At 46.8% G+C, this 16,714-nt stretch overlaps 1 protein-coding gene across 1 annotated transcript; it reads left to right on the top strand.

The window, feature by feature from the left end:
* The first annotated feature begins 1,335 nt into the window (after positions 1-1,335).
* LOC146355508 (vomeronasal type-2 receptor 26-like) lies at positions 1,336-2,274 on the top strand. The gene has a single exon (XM_084832568.1). It carries the CDS (start codon positions 1,336-1,338, stop codon positions 2,272-2,274), a length of 939 nt encoding a protein of 312 aa, XP_084688694.1.
* Positions 2,275-16,714: the final 14,440 nt, after the last annotated feature.

Raw genomic sequence — 16,714 nt, 5'->3', positions numbered from 1 at the left:
TTAGGTTACGTAAGTATTTAGGTAGCCTATTACGGTAGAGGCAGCCACGCAAATGGTGGCCACTACGTGTGCACCCCCCTTTGCGCCCCTGCTCTTTGCCGTGATAGGCTATGTAAATACTTACGTAGCCCATCACAGTAGCCTGGCAGGACGCAAATGGCGGCTGCTACGGTGGCCACCATTTGGGTCCAAAGCAGCCGGCTGTGGCTGGAACTCCGGCTGCGGACGGCCCTGGCTGGTAGCTCTGTGGAGCCGCAGCGGAGGAGAGCAGGCCCAGGGAGGATTCCGGGCGGAAGGACGAAATCCCTCCTCCCCACCGTGAATCCAAGCTGCGAAAAGGTAAGTGACTTTTGTACATCCCTACTCCATTGGCAGTGCTGGTCCGATGCACACAGTCAGACTACACAGTTGCTCCTTCAGGGGGAGAGTAACCCAATCCAGAGGAGGCAACTGGCCACATTCCTGGACACAGGACCCACTCACCCACAGATTGACTTTGACACGTAGAGAATCCAGTATCTCAGGCAAGGGCCTTTCCTGGACCTTCTTTCTGGGATACTTTTTGCTTGGTGATGCACTGGGGTCTTGTATCCCTAGTGACCTCCAAATGCAACCAGCTCAGAGTGAATTGCTCAGGGGGAAATTCCCCCCATGTAAACACTTTCCTAGTCACTGGACACAAGCAGAGCCACATTTGTTGACATCAATGGACCATCAAGTCCAGCATCCCCTTCCCAAAGGGGCCAACCAGGTACCTCTGAGAAGCCCACAAGCCAGACATGAAGGCAACAGACTTCTCCTGTTTTACTATAAGCAGCTGGTATGCAGAGCCAGCTGGATTTGTATCTACAGGACATATGTCTGTATTTATTATTTGTTTATTCAAAGTATATTTTTATCCTCATCAGCAAAAAAGAAAGCTCCCAGAGCAGCTTCACTGAATCAGAAAAATGGGGAACCATCCATATAGCCATTATGATTATAAGATACCAATAGACCTAACCTCCATGAATGTATCTAATCCTACTTGAAAGCTACAGGCCACCATCAAATATTGTTGCATGGAATTCAGCAATGTGGCATCTTCTCATCCCTAATTCATGAGGTCAATTTTTGCTCTCTCCCCCATCTTTGTCTCATCTTCCTCTGATGGCATATATGCTTTCACCCACTAACATATATTTTAAAGCAGGGCTGGGCAGGAAATAGATCTCCAGATGTTTGGGACGTCAGTCTCCAGAAGCCCCAGCTAGCATGGCCAATAGCCAGGAATGCTCGGAATAGTAGTCCAAAAGATTGTCAGGGCATGACCCTTAGGATAAGGCTGAATTAGTGATGCTGCAGCTGCTCTTCTTTTTTTCAGATGCAGACCATTGCAATAAGTGTCCAGATGATCAACATCCAAATGAAGACCGGGATCAATGCGTTCCTAAACTTAGAAACTTCCTCTCTTACAAAGGACCCTTGGGGATTATCCTAGCTCTCTGTTCCCTTTTGCTGTCCCTAACCACTGGTCTCCTTTTAGGCATCTTCATGAAATATCGAGAAACTCCAGTGGTCAAAGCCAACAACCGTGACCTCACCTACATGCTCCTCATCTCCCTCCTGCTTTCCTTCTTGTCCTCCTTTCTATTCATCGGTCAACCCCAGAAGGTGACCTGCCTTCTCCGACAATCTGCCTTCAGCATCATCTTCTCAGTCGCTGTCTCTTCTTTGTTGGCCAAAACTATCACGGTGGTAGTGGCGTTTCTAGCCACAAAACCAGGAAACAGGATGAGGAAATGGCTGGGGAAAAGTTTAGCAAATTCCATTGTGATTTCCTGCTCTGGTGTTCAAGTGGGCATCTGCATGATCTGGCTGGGAATCTCCCCTCCATTCCCAGACTCCGACATGCATTCCCAGACTGGGCACATCATCCTGCAATGTAACGAAGGGTTTGCTGTCATGTTTTATACTGCCCTTGGCTACATGGGCTTTCTGGCTGCCATCTGTTTCATGGTGGCTTCCCTAGCCAGGAAGCTGCCTGGGACATTCAATGAAGCCAAGCTGATCACTTTCAGCATGTTGGTGTTTTGCAGTGTTTGGGTGTCCTTTGTGCCGACGTACCTGAGCACCAAGGGGAAATACATGGTGGCTGTGCAGGTCTTCTCTATCTTGGCCTCCAGTTTGGGATTACTGGGTTGCATCTTCATCCCCAAATGCTACGTTATTGTATTGAGGCCAGATCTTAATAAGAAGGAGCATCTAATGATGAAACCAAAAGATTGCACATGATTGTACACTTAATTTATACAGCATGGAGATAATGTTCTTCCTTTGGGTGTGAACTTTTTTTGCGTGCTATTCTTAGAAATGGTTGGTTTGTTGGTTGATGGTAGGATTTGTCCTGCACATCTGGTATGGCCCCATTGTGGGGAAGTCTGATTTATAGTGTGTAGTTTGACCGATTTGTCCTTGTCCTGAGTAGGGATGGACGAAAGTCACTTCCCTGTCCTTGAAGCTTGTTCACAGTGGGGGGGAGGCGCTTCACTGCTCCCCCTGTGAAGTTCAGGCCAGGGGAGGGAGGCTTCCCACCTCGCCCGGCCGAAATTCAGGCCGGGGGGGGGAGGCTTCCCGCCTTGCCCAGCTGAAATTCAGGCTGGGGAGGAGGCGCCTCGCCTCGCCTGGCCGCGAACTCAAAAGTTTTTTTTTTTTTTTTTTAAACGCCCCCGTGATGGGCCCCGTGACGATTTACGTAGCCTATCACGGCGAACTTTGCACGTGATAGGCTACGTTAATTGTCACGTAGCCTATAACGGTGGCGTGTTTTTTTCTTTTATTGCAATGGCGGCGGCGAAAGACCGGCTGCCGCTCCTGCCCCGGGCGAACACCTGCTGAACCGCCGGCCGGACCTGCCGCCGGGAGGGACATTCGCCAAAGGTAAGTCCCGTCCCGGGTGGGGTGCGGGGGCGGGGGGGCGGAGAATTTCTCCCCGAAACCTGTTCGGGGGGCCGAACACGTTGGCGCTCAGCCCCCCGAAGTTTCGGGGAGAAATTCTCCGCCAACCCTAGTCCTGAGATATCATGCTGTAGAGTTGGGTATTTAGTGATTATATAGATCAGTAGGTAACCATCCCATGCATATACCAGGTACAAAGGTGTCACCTACAAACTGTACCTTTATTATCTATTCAGACACAGGTTTTAGAAATTCAGGACTCTTGAGATCAGGCATATCTTTTCATCTTTTACTTCAGAATCCCAAGCAGTTTCTACCTGATTTACACTTTAAGATATAATTCCATGGAACAAAAAGAAAAATACATAGTTGTTCCAAACAAAACACATTTTAAGCTCTTTAAGAATTATTAAGGAGCATTCCCTTTAAAGCAAAATATTTTACCCACATGACATTTCTAAACTGGTAGCAAAATATGTAAAGAAATCATTGAGGGCTGCTGCCATTGTCCTTCAGAGGATAGATGTAGCATCCTGTGAGAACCTCAAAATGTTGGGTTCTGTGAGGAGAGCTGGAATGACCTCTAGTTCCTGCATTTTGCCTCTCATATTTAAATGCTTTCTTCTCAACTGGGGACATATGTTTCTCACAAAACATGCATTTCTCTAACAGGTTTTTGTTTGTTTTTCCACAAGTTTTCAGCTATCCTTTTGGGAAGTAATCTATATATTTCATTACTTGTCAGCTTTGGCTGAGCTACATTTCTTTAAGCCTTCTAAATGTTAAATGCAAGTATGGGTGGATGCCCCCCATCTGGGTCCCCTGGGTCCCCTCCTCCAATATTGCAGGACTTTACATAAATATTAAATTTCCAGAAGTTCCTGTGTCCCCCCCACCTTTTTTTAAATGGTGACCATGGGAACAACAGCTGCTTGTGGATTGTAGGTGACCGTGGCTTGGCAAGCATGGAGGGATGAGAGCAGGGACAGCAGCTCAGGTGGTGTGGCCTGGAGGCACGATGATTGGGACTCTGTCGTTCTTCCAGACCCATTGTATGCCTCGTCATATGCCTGCACCATCTCTAGCTTCATGTCCAGAATAAATCCTGACAGAATAGTTGGAGAATTACTTCTCCTCCTCCTCCTCCCATTACTCCTTCTCCTCACCCTCATGGGGCACGAGCCCTTGCTAGGGTTGAAAAGGGAGACAATAATAGTTTTCATTTCCAGTTTCAAGACAACTCTTTTTTTCTCCTCAACAGTGGAAGGGACAGACAGCAGGATTTCAGCTGTCTCTCTGATTGGACAGTAGGTGTCCCTTCAGAAATGAAGAGATAGCAGGTGCAGCGAAGACAGCTGAACTTCCTAACTCAGATCTTACGACATTAGCCTGGGGCGTGAGTTCTTTCTTACTTGTAAGTCATTGCTATTGCCTGAGGTGCTGCAGTGCCATTTTGCAGTTTCATGCATTCTACCTCATGCCTTCCTGCCTTTCAGAATTTTCAGAAGACTTTTATGCTTCTATCTTTCTCGATTCCGTCTTTGGAAACAGTGTCAACTCTAGTTTGGGGTGTTCCTAGGGATGGCGGAGAATTTCTCCCCAAATCCTCAGGGGGCTGAGCGCCAACGCATTCAGCCCCCCGAAATTGGCGGTGAAATTCTCCGCCCCCCGCCCCCCCGGGATGGGACTTAGCTTTGATGAATGTCCCTCCCGGCGGCGGATCCCGGCGGCGGTTTGGCGGGTTTTCGGCGGGGGCAGCAGCCGGTCTGCCATTACAACTGAAGTAAAAAAACAAAACAAAAATGTGATAGGCTACGTAACGATTAACATAGCCTATCACGGCTAGATCTCCAAAGTAGGGATGGGGGAGAATTTCTCGCCGAAACTTCGGGGGGCCGAGCGCCAATGCATTCGGCCCCCCGAAGTTGTTTCGGGGAGAAATTCTCCGTGCCCCCCCACCCCCCCCTGGGATGGGACTTACCTTTCCCTGAATGTCGTCATTACAAGAAAAGTAAAAAAAAAAAAAACGCCCCTGTGATAGGCTACGTTACGTAATGATTAACGTAGCCTATCACGGCTAGATTTGCAAAGTCAGCCATGATAGGCTACATTAATTGTCACGTAGCCTATCATGGGTGACTTTGGAAAAAAAAAAAAAAAGTCCGTACGCTAATGGCGGGCCCCATAGGGAGCCGCCGTTCGCGTTCCTTATTTGGTGGCTGTAGTCTACGTAAATCTACTGACTCCTTATTTAGTGGCTGTAGTCTACGTAAATCTACTGACTTTGCAGATCTAGCCATGATAGGCTACGTAAATCGTCACATAGCCTATCATGGGGGTGGGTTGTTTTTTTTTTTACTTTTTATTTTGCGGCCGGGCGAGGCGAGGCACCTCCTCCCTGGCCTGAATTTTGGCCAGGCGAGGTGCCTCCCCCCCGGCCTGAATTTCGGCCGGGTGAGGTGAGGCGCCTCCACCCCCCAGCCTGAACTTCAGGGGGAGAAGCGAAGCACCTCCCCCCCACCGCGAAGCAAGCTGCGAGACGGGGTAAGTGACTTTCGCCCATCCCTACTCCAAAGTCAGCCGTGATAGGCTACGTTAATCGTTACGTAGCCTATCACGGGTGACTTTGAAAAAAAAAAAGAGTGTACGCAAATGGTGGCCCCCATGGGGAGCCGCCATTTGCATTCCCTATTTGGTCCCTGTAGTCTACGTAAAGATTTACGTAGACTATGGCGAAAATAAGGGCAACGCTATTTGCGTTGCCCTTATTTTCGCCATAGTCTACGTAAATCTTTACGTAGACTACAGGGACCAAATAGGGAATGCAAATGGCGGCTCCCCATGGGGGCCACCATTTGCGTACACTCTTTTTTTTTTTTCAAAGTCACCCGTGATAGGCTACGTAACGATATACGTAGCCTATCATGGCTGACTTTGCAAATCTAGCTGTGATAGGCTCCGTAAATCGTTACGTAGTCTATCACATTTGTTGTTGTTTCTTTTACCTTTGTAGTTCACGGCCGGGGAGACGGGGAGCTTCTCCCCGGCCTGAATTTCGGCCGGGCGAGGCGGGGCACCTCCTCCCGCAGCCTGAATTTCGGCCAGGCGAGGTGGGGCACCTCCCCCCCGGCCTGAACTTCGGGGAGAGAACCGAAGCGCCTCCCCCCCACCGCGAAGCAAGCTGTGAGACCAGTTAAGTGACTTTTGTACATCCCTAGGTGTTCCCTTGGCAAAGTGCCTTCTCTTGGATGCTCTCCTATGTTGGTGGAGGGGACTGACAGGCTTGCCTGGCAGCAGTGGAAGATGAAGTAGCAGACATCGGCAAAACTCCATATCATCAGGTTCCATGACAGGGAGCTGCCATTTCCCAGAATGCCTCCAGTGTAGCATTACTCTAGGACTAGGGTTGCCAAGTCTGGAATGTCCCAGGCCCTGAGATGTCAGGGCCCAAACCTGAGGCCTAGGGACTGGCCCCTGCTGATGTCATAGGGGGTGGGCCCTCATTATGTCATTAAGCATGATGCATGAAGCATCAACCACAGTTGCTCAGAGAATGTAATTCAAATAAAAAACACAGAGTCTAACAAATGGTAGCATTGTCCTCTAGTTGGAAATTAAGAAAGGAACCTTAGCTTAAAGGGGGTGTTCTCAGGTCCAGCTAAAGTGAGGAGATCATTCCTTATCACCTGTTTAAATGCCTGGGTAGGGAACATTAAATCTAGGTCATTTCCTTCTGGCAGGAAGAATTTCAGTGCCCTCAGGCCAGGCACCAGAAGGCCATTGTATGAAGATGGGAAACAAAACCCTATGGAACTCAATGGGACTTACTTCTGAGTAGATGTGGTTAGGATTCTGCTGTTCTTGGTAAGGCTCGACTAATGGGGATCCCTCTCAAAATTATCCATAAGACATAACATTTTAGGCAAGACAGCAAATGGTGACCACTTCCCTAGGCCCCTGGGTGGCTAAATTGCTTTGGCATCTCAGAAAGAATACCCCATAAGCATTTCTCCCTGGGAGTAGAAGTACAATAATAAATTAATAACAATTTGTTGTCCTTTCATGGCACCCTAAATCAGCTGCCCAAAGAGACACCTCACTCTCCATATTGATAGGCCTGAATCTCTGCCCCAGAAGTCTGAAATGGTTCCCGTAACGATTTCCTGTCCTATATAAACAGATGCAAACAGAAATTGTAGCACAGACTGACTGTTCCTACGGCTATTATAACTTCAGTTTGGTACTACAGACTTTGTGACATGGCAATCCTGTACCAAAAAATGTAGCTGACAAATATGGATGTTGGAGAAATCCTCCACGTACCCCAATTCTATTGAATCTGGCCTCCCAAAGTCTGTGGAGGATTGGATCCCTTACCTCCATTTCCATGCGAAGTTCCCTCACCAGTCAGATCCTGCCTGTCGCAGGCTACGTAGCCCCAGCGATACAGCCGCCATTGCCGTATCGCTGGCTGGACTGACAGACTGCATATGCAAATGGCATCTGCCTATGTCATTTGCATCCCTGCTCTATGACATGATAGGCTACATAAATCTGTACGTAGCCTATTGCGTGAAAAACCAAGGACACAAATGGTGTATTTGCATCCATGTTCCTTCGCGCGATAGGCAATGTAAAGATTTACGTAGCCTATCACATCAGAGACAGGGACGCAGTATGTCAGTCCAGCCAGCAATACTGCAATGGCAGCCGTATCGCTGGGGCTTCAGAGCCGGCCGTCAAGGATTCCGGGGGGAGGGACAAATCGCCTCCCCCCCTGACCCCCCCCCCGCTGGAATGGCAGGTTAGTAATTTGTACATCCCCACTGGCTAAGCAGGCTGCATTTGTTAATTTTGCTTACTTCAGAAATTAATGTCCAAGAATTAACAGTGCAATCCAATGTCTGCTTATTCTGAAGTAACAGTTCCACTGCATTCCATAGGGCAAAGCCACTGGATAACTGTCAGAAACTTATTTGTATATGTCATGGAATGATTTTATTTTATTAAACTTTAACTTAAATACACTGGTACTCAATGTATACTCTGTCTTTAAAATAAAATAATTTTACATCTGTTGGGGTACCTGTTTTTCAGTTCTTTTGCATTGATATCCCCCCCCCATGAAAACCTGGGCTCCTTTCTTACAAAACTGTTCTTTTGTGATTCCAAAGTGGCCATCTTACACCCACTTACCTGAGAGTAAGCCCCACAAACTCCATGAGACTTACTTCTGAGAAAATATGTATAAGTTTGAGTTAGCTAGACCATGAGTTCGCAGCAAACGCTTGGAGCTGAGCTCCTGCACAGCAGGAGACGGGCCTCAGCCTCTTTGCAAAGGTTGCACAGGAGTCGGGGTTGCCAGTGAGGAGGGGGAGATTCTTTAGCAGAAGCCCGAATGGCCCCCGTGTCACATATGCAGAACTCAACTTCTAGGAGAAGGTGGAAAATTGCATCCTAATTGCTAGGAGAAATGAGAGGGGAAAGCAAACACCTTTTTAGGACCTCAGACATTTCCTCCCTAACCTCTGCTCTCCAAACCGCTTGCAGGGACAGGGCAGGGAACTGGAAGGTGAGGTCAGAGGAGCAAGAGAGGCCTTTGCTGGACTCTTTGCAGGAAGAGCAGAGAACAAGAACAAGCTCACCTGTACCGCTCCTGCCTCTACCCTCTGCCTCCACCCAATGGAGCAGCACTCGGAGAAAGCAGAGGAGGGGGAAACTAGCAGGGCTTTGGGACCCCGGGGACTTCTTTCCTACCGCTCGGAGCTGGGCTCCCAGGTCTTCAGAGAAGACAGGAGAAGGAACAGGAGTCCAAAACAGAGAGAAGAGGTGGGGTGGGCGGCATTCCAGATCGTGTCTGAACAGTACATCATGTCTGAACTCTTACATGAGCAGTAAAAAGGCAGTGCTTGGGCAGAAGGGTGGTGGCTGGCTATCCAGAGAACATGTACAAAAGCAAAAAAAGGACAGGGAGAAGAATTGGCAGGGCTCATCAAGCCCCCACCTGAAGACCCCCCCCCCCGTTCTTGACTGGAAACAATGGGCCAGAAGTGGAGCTATGGCAACACTTTCTAAGGGCTCCATCGCACAGGTGGAGAATTCCACATCAATGCCAGTTCTTTCCTCATCCAGTATTTTTCACTTATTTCTTTTCTCAGTGTTAGAACAACACTGTGGGAAATTTCAGAGGTGACTCTGAGTTCCAGATCTCATCCTTAAAGGGAGGGGCAGCAGTACTGGTGCAGGAATAAGGGCCTTGGAGGCCAGCCCCCAGCCTCTCCCGCTGGTCTTCTCAAGGGGAGACCAGGGCAAGAGCACTGGGGTGCTGCCATCGCCCCTCTTCCTCACACGGCGGTCGAAGGCTGGCGTGGGGAAAAAGCCTTGGTGGCCAGCCCCCAGCCTCTCATCCTCCCCTCCAGCAGGTGGGAGGGGGGAGAAGAGGATAGGTGCCTCCTTCTTCCCTCCGCCCCCACCTGATACAGCAGCGGCAGCAAGGGACAAGCTGGTCATTTTCCATAAGGCCAGGAAAACGTATGGAAAATGACCAGCCTTTCCCACACCACTGCTGCTGTAGCAAGGATGGGGGATGGAGGAGAGGCACCACCTTCTTCCCCTCTCCTTGCTGAGGAAGCGGGTGCCCGAGCTCTTGCCCGACTCAGCATGCCGCTAGTCAGGCAAGAGCTCAGGTCTGTGAACTGGTGTCCAGGGGGCCGAACCGGCAACTTCTTGCCAGGCTTCGAGTCACAACCAGATGCTCACGCCATCCCTACTTTCGAACGTCCTGTAACTGCAACTAAACTGAACGTGTTTCTTCACCGATGGTCAGTGGAATGTGCCACCAAACACATGATTAATAACTCTTATATCCTAGATGCACAGTTTTGGGTTGTATTTATAGGAAAGGATGCTTCCACTTTCCACAAGATCCCGTTCAAACTCCTTAAAAATTATGCTAGCACGTGCTAATTACACTGATTTTATCAACATATGGTAAGACTCAATATATGAAGAGTTTATTTCGTCCCTGAAGGTCAGTTGAATTTTGCCACCGCCCATGTCTTTAGGAACTCCTATATCCTTGTCACATGGAGGGGTGTATGAAACCCCACTTACCTGGATCCGCTGGGGTCCACAGGTGGGGGGAGGCGATCCGTTCCTCACGCCTGGAATCCCATCCAGCTGGCTTTGCTCCACGGCCCGTCTGCAGAGCTGCCGGATGGGCCAACCCGCAGCGGGGCCTCCAGCTGCTGCCAGGCTGCTGCGGATGCAAATGGCATCCTGCGTAGGGGACGCCATTTGCGTCCCTACGCTAGCCCATGATAGGCTACATAAATATTTACATAGCCTATCACAGCTAAAGCGGGAATGCAAATGGTGGCTACTACCACGGTGGCCATTTGCGGCCGTAGCAGCCCGGCAGCAGCCAGGGGCCGCCGCCACTTCATCTGCCATCAGAGCCACCACCAGAGCCGCCGCCGCTGCATCCGCCACCAGGTAGGTCCATCCTGGGGGGATTCCGCGGGGTGGCAGGGGGGGAGGCCTTTCCGCCACGGACTCTGGGGAGCCGGATTCTAAAGAATCCGGCCTCATTGGAGTCTGTGGCAGTATTCTCCGCCATCCCTAGTCACATGGGAATCCAGACCTAAGGCTTGTATTCTTGGAGAAGGATACGTCCTTTTTCCCAATAGCCTCTTTAAACTTGTTAAAAACCAGGTTAATGCCTGCCCAGTGGTCCAGGTGTGACTAAACCACCCTTCAGCTAAGCCAAAGAATTAAATCACCTCCAATGTCCAATTGAGTATATTTATCATGAACCAAGCAGGACAAAAAATGGTCAGAAAGGATCAGTCAATTTAAATATGCAATATTTAAAATTAACTTGCTAAGGTCAGTTAAACTTGGCTGAACGGTTCCCGTGCGGATTCATGAAATCATGGCGAATTGTGCAAACATGTTTTCTCCACGTGGCACATTCCCATGGAGCCAGAGAGAGACAGTGAACAAGTTTGCAGAAGCTATTTTTGCTGTCATAATTATAAAAATCATAGTTATTTATTCTACTTCTCACCAAACCTTGAGGGAGTTTGTTTGTTTGTTTGTTTATTACATTTATATCCTGCCTTTTTTCTTCTTTAAAAAACCCAAGGCAGCGTACATAATCCTCCCACTCTCCAATTTATCCTCACAACAACAACCCTGTGAGGTAGGTTGGGCTGAGAGGCAGTGACTGGCCCAAAGTCACCCAATCACTTCCGTGGCCGAGTGGGGACTAGAACCCAGATCTCCTGACTCCCAGTCCAACACTCTAGCCACTACATCACACTGGCACTATTTCCCCTCTCAGAACTGATGCTAGAATCCTAAAATTATATAAATTATGGTTATTTATTCCTCTTCTCACCAAAGCTTGAGGGATTTTGATTTCCAAAGATCACTTCTGAAAATGATGCAAGGAACCTCACACCAAGAGCAACACCTGGCAGCTGTCCACATGTGAACCCTGAAACACTGGTGCATAAAAAGCTTCTGATTCTCTAAGAGCCTGGGGGGAGATGCAGGGAAGGCAGGTGCTGTGCCAGTGTGAGCTTTCATATCATCCCTTTCTAGGGTGGCCAAGTGTCTTACATTACAAACGACAATTCTCTGTTTTGGAGAGCTGGCAAAGGACTATATTATTTTATTATTTATCAGCATATGTGATACTTCCTTTCCTTTTTTACAACTGTATGGTTTTTATTTCCAAGTAAATGTGCTCAGCTTCAGGGCAGCAGAAGCAAACTCCATTTTTTATGTCATGATGGTGTTATGATTTAACTAAATGAGCTCAACATGCTGAGAGCATTAGCTTTGTAAACAGGGTTAGTCAACAGTTTCGGAGGAGTGCGGCAGGGAAAGGTTGTCCAATAGCTCTAGAATATAGAAGCCATTTTAAAGTGTGGAGCAGTGGTGGTGGACGGGGAGAAGAGAATTGTTAGCTGTGTGCTTCAAAACTGAATTAATTCAACAGGAGAACTAAAATCTGGGCCCCCAGAAGACCATTATGTTCAGGATATTAAATTAACCATCTGTCACATGGGTCGTGATCCCATTTGAAGTGCTAGTGCTTCATCGCTCTGACAGGGCTCATTAAGTCCCACTCCCTTTTCATTTTCCTTGTCAGCATTCAAAGCAGGGCCAGGAGGCTGGATCCAGCCACCATTTCAATTTCTCACAATGCTTCTGAGCTAACGTCATTTGCAGCATTTGGGAAAATAAAAGGTCCAGCTGTCCAACTCAGTTATAAGTGTTGCTGAAGTTATCTGAGTTTTAGAATAGCTACTAGAGAGTACACTGAACCATATCTATTGGAAAGTTAATCATTCTTCTAATTTATATTTGAAATATTCATGCAGATACTACAAACAGAGCTATCTGAGGGTGCAATCGTAATGGATGGCCGCTTAACAGAGCTTTCGGTCTAGGCTATGACATCCTGTTCCTCCTTTTCGTGGGATGTTTAGCTCACAATTTGTGCATGAGCCACTTCCATTTACTCGAAGCAAACCCCAATCAGCCCGATCAGATGTTTTCAGCATGATGTGCAAACCTGGACTGATGGGTTGTGTAGGGGCTTAACACTTAGTGATTAAGCCAAAATCAAACCACTGGGTTGGTTGACCCCTAAATAACTCATCGGTCAGGGTTGGAATGTCACTCTGACAACTGTGGGGAGAACAGAAATATTAATGGTGTGCTTCACAGCTGAAGTAATACAGTGGCCATCTAAAGGGGACCCTAAAATGTCCAGGGTCTTAATTAAAATTAGCCAGCTGCAACACTGGTTGTGATTCCAGTTGAAGAAAATGCCTTCAGCGGTGTGGCAGGAGATGCTTTAGCATTTTAAGGATGCAGCGTACAGGAGGACTAGAATAATAGAAGCTTCTGTATGGGGCAAGGAAGGTGGGAAGGAGTTTAATTTAATGTATTTATTTATTTATTTAAACCAAAAAAACGGCAGTGCTCTCTCTCTCTCTCTCTCTCTCTCTCTCTCTCTGTTGGGTAATACATTTGGTGCATTTGGCATGGGGCTGTCTATTTTTGCAAAAGCCCTGAAAGTCACCCGTGATAGGCTATGTGACGATTGACGTAGCCTATCACGGCTGACTTTGCTAATCTAGCCATGATAGGCTACGTGACATCAGGGGGTGTTTTTTTTTTTCCTTTGATTGCAATGGCGGCGGCGGCAGCCGGTCGAAAGACCGGCTGCCGCTCCCGTCCCGCTCGAACACCTGCCGAACCGCCGGCCGGACCCGCCACTGGGAGGGACATTCGGTGAAGGTAAGTCCCGTCCCGGGGTGGGGTGCGGGGGGGGGTTTGGAGGATTTCTCCCCGAAACGTGTTCGGGGGCCGAACACGTTGGTGCTCGGCCCCCCGAAGTTTCGGGGAGAAATTCTCCGCCATCCCTAGATGTGCCCCAATGCAGTTTTTAGTGTTTATGGACTAAGGGATACCAGCAATATTCGGGGACCTACAAGATTTGTTTAAAAAGAAGGATGACAACACCAAGGAGGAGAAAAGTGCTGTCAACCCCTTCCACACCTCCCTTGACAAAGGCTTCGAGAAGCAATGAAAATATAGAAGAGCTACTTGCTCTGATAGAAGCTTTGTCTTTGCAATCTGCTGAACAGGCTAAGAGACTGGATTTAATCCAAAATTCCATTACCACCCTGCAAGGGTCTGTAGATTTAATTAACAACTCTTGGCAAAAAATGGAGGCGAAGCTTAACAAGTTACCAGATCGAATGGCAGTGCAGGAGATCATCTCGAAAGCTTTTCATAATAATTTTTCTGCAAGAATCTCACAATTGGAGGCTTTCACATGCAGAGCAAATGTGCGTATTACTGGTATCAAAGATTTATTTACTGATATAAATTTGTTTAGTTTTGTAGATAAGTTCCTGCATGAGATACTTCCTTTGTCATCTGATTATGTACTTGATATTGAGCATACATTCTGTGTGCCAAATGCTAGAGGGACTGACTATACAGTTATAGTTCAATTTGCAAGAATCTCCACAAAAAATTATATCCTGTGTTTGGCAAGACATGGGGGGGGGGAATCTTTTTGGGTGATCAAAACAAGATAGAGTTATGTTATTTCCAGATTACACCAAAGAAGTTGTTGATAAAAGAAGGCTATTTACCAAGGTGAGAAATCTGGCAAAACAAATGAATCTACAATATCATAGAATCATAGAATAGTAGTAGGGTTGGAAGGGGCCTACAAGGCCATTGAGTCCAACCCCCTGCTCAATGCAGGAATCCAAGTCAAAGCATCCCTGACAAATGGCTGTCCAGCCTCGTGAAGGCATCCAGTGTGGGAGAGCCCACCACCTCCCCAGGTAATTGGTTCCATTGTCATATTGCTCTTACAGTCAGGAAGTTTTTCCTGATGTTGAGCCAGAATCTGGCTTCCTGTCACTTGAGCCCATTATTCCATGTCCTGCACTCTGGGATGATCGAGAAGAGATCCTGGCCTTCTTCTCTGTGACAACCTTTCAAGTACTTGAAGAGTGCTATCATATCTCCCCTCAGTCTTCTCTTCTCAAGGCTAAACATGCCCAGTTCTTTCAGTCTCTCTTCATAGGGCTTTGTTTCCAGTCCCCTGATCATCTTTGTTGCCCTCCTCTGAACCCTCTCCAGTTTGTCTGCATCCTTCTGAAAGTGTGGTGCCCAGAACTGGACACAGTACTCCAGATGAGGCTTAACCAGTGCTGAGTAGAGGAGAACTCGCACTTCACGTGATTTGGAAACTATATCTCTGTTAACTCAGCCCAAAATAGCATTTGCCTTTTATGCAGCCACATCACATTGTTGGCTCATATTCAGCTTGTGATCGACAACAATTCCAAGATCATTCTCGCTTGTAGTGTGGTTAAGCCACGTATCCCCCCATATCATTTAAAATATCCTACTGTGCTTTGCATATTCTCTAAAGGTCAGATGAAGAAGTTTCAAAATCACAAAATGGCGGAGGCATGACTAATCAGAAAAACATGTGAGACTTCTGCTCCAGCTCCATGAAATGGAATTTACAAACATGTTTTGTCAATTGGCTATGTTTAGTCTGTAAAGCCAGAGACAGCTGATTATGAATATCCATTCTTTTTCTTTCATCCTGTTACCTTCCCCCCCTTTCTTCTGTTAAAATGGATATAATAGACTGTATTTAAATCTTCCGTGTGAGGGTGTACAGAAATGTGCACACTCATTTATATATTTAGAAATGATACTATCGAAAATATAGTTAGTAGTATAAAATATATCAGTGATTTTCTTTATTTTTTTAGTCTTTATAATCTCTTTTCTTCTTAATTATTATTATTAGTATTATCAATATTATGATACTAGGATTAGTAAATATGTTTGGCTGGTTGTTCTTAAGCTTTATCATTATATAGTAGCTAAAAGGCATGATATAGCCAATGGAAATGAATTCTAAGCTTGCTTCTTTGTTATAAGCCTGAAGACACAATATTGAAATTGATGATTTATGCTGTATTGACCTATAAGATTGGTATAATCTTTAAGTACAGTGATATTTGAAATTTATGTGTAATGTAGTTTAAATTTAAGTTTGTTATGTAAACTTCTGTTTATATTTTGCTTTGTTTTCCTCTCTTTTTGCATTTTGTTTGTTTGTTTGTTTGTTTCCCCTTTGGTCTTCTCTCTCCTTTTTATATTACCTCCTTTCTTCCTCTCTATTTTTCCCCCTTTATTTCATTATTGAGGGGTCCTCTCAAGAATACTGTAATGTTTGAAACTGTAGAAGATGACTATGTGGTTGGTGTTCTTTGGTTCATTTATAAAGATAAAAGTAGAATACAATGTATTGGGGGGGGGGAGAACTTCCCAGAGGTTTCCAAAGGCTGGTTTGCTTTTCTATGTGGCTCTGAGGTTACGATGGTGATATACAACATTCCCTGTTCCAACAGGTTGTTGTTACTGCATGATGATGATGGTGATGATGATACTGATGATGATGATAATGGTGTGTTTTGATCCCCCCTCTTTGGCACTAATGAACTTAAAGTCACTTAATTCTCCTGGAAATTGGAGTTATTGCTTGAACAGCAGTGTGTGAGTCCAAAGGAGTGCCTTTCTGTGGCTGTGTGAATCCCCCCCCCCCCGCCACATAAGAGTCATGATCTCATTTCCCCATTTGTGTGGCATGAGGTGCTGGCTAATGGAGATTTATGAGACTGCTCCATTTCTGGTGACCCTGCTGTCTGGCACCCAAGCTCCAGTTAGCACCCGTTCAAACTCAGGAGTCATAATATGGGCACTGCATTGCCCTGGAAATGCCAGGAAAGAAAAAGACGTGATTCACCCCACATGTGGTGTAGCTGCTGTGTAATGTTATGCTAATTTTTTATAAGAAGGAAGGCAGTACACTCCTTTTACAGATGTGCCTGCTTCAGAAGAAAGCACAGGAATGTTACTGAGGAATAAATGAATATATACACAAGGCACATACGCAAGGCAGGGCTGAACCTTCTGTATTGCATTGATAGTGGCAGGGTCTGTGCTCAGGCCATGATCTTGTTCAAAGATTAGCAGCATTTTATGAATTAGCTGTGGCACAAAGTGCCTGTGAGCTGGTTGGGGAGCAGAGGGATTCCCGGTGCAAATGCTTCCTTGACTCTGCCGCACCTATCATTGGAGATCAGGTTTGTTGTAGTAGTTAGGTTCAAGGGTTGGGACCAAGACCCACTGGACCCTGGTAGAAACTCAGCCA

The sequence above is a fragment of the Heloderma suspectum genome, chromosome 2 (assembly GCF_057233095.1).
Source record: "Heloderma suspectum isolate Gila_16-S chromosome 2, 16-S_ref, whole genome shotgun sequence".
In the NCBI taxonomy this organism is placed as follows: Eukaryota; Metazoa; Chordata; class Lepidosauria; order Squamata; family Helodermatidae; genus Heloderma; species Heloderma suspectum.
The sequence above is the reverse complement of the archived record's forward strand: the minus strand, read 5'-3'. Positions and strand labels throughout refer to the sequence as shown.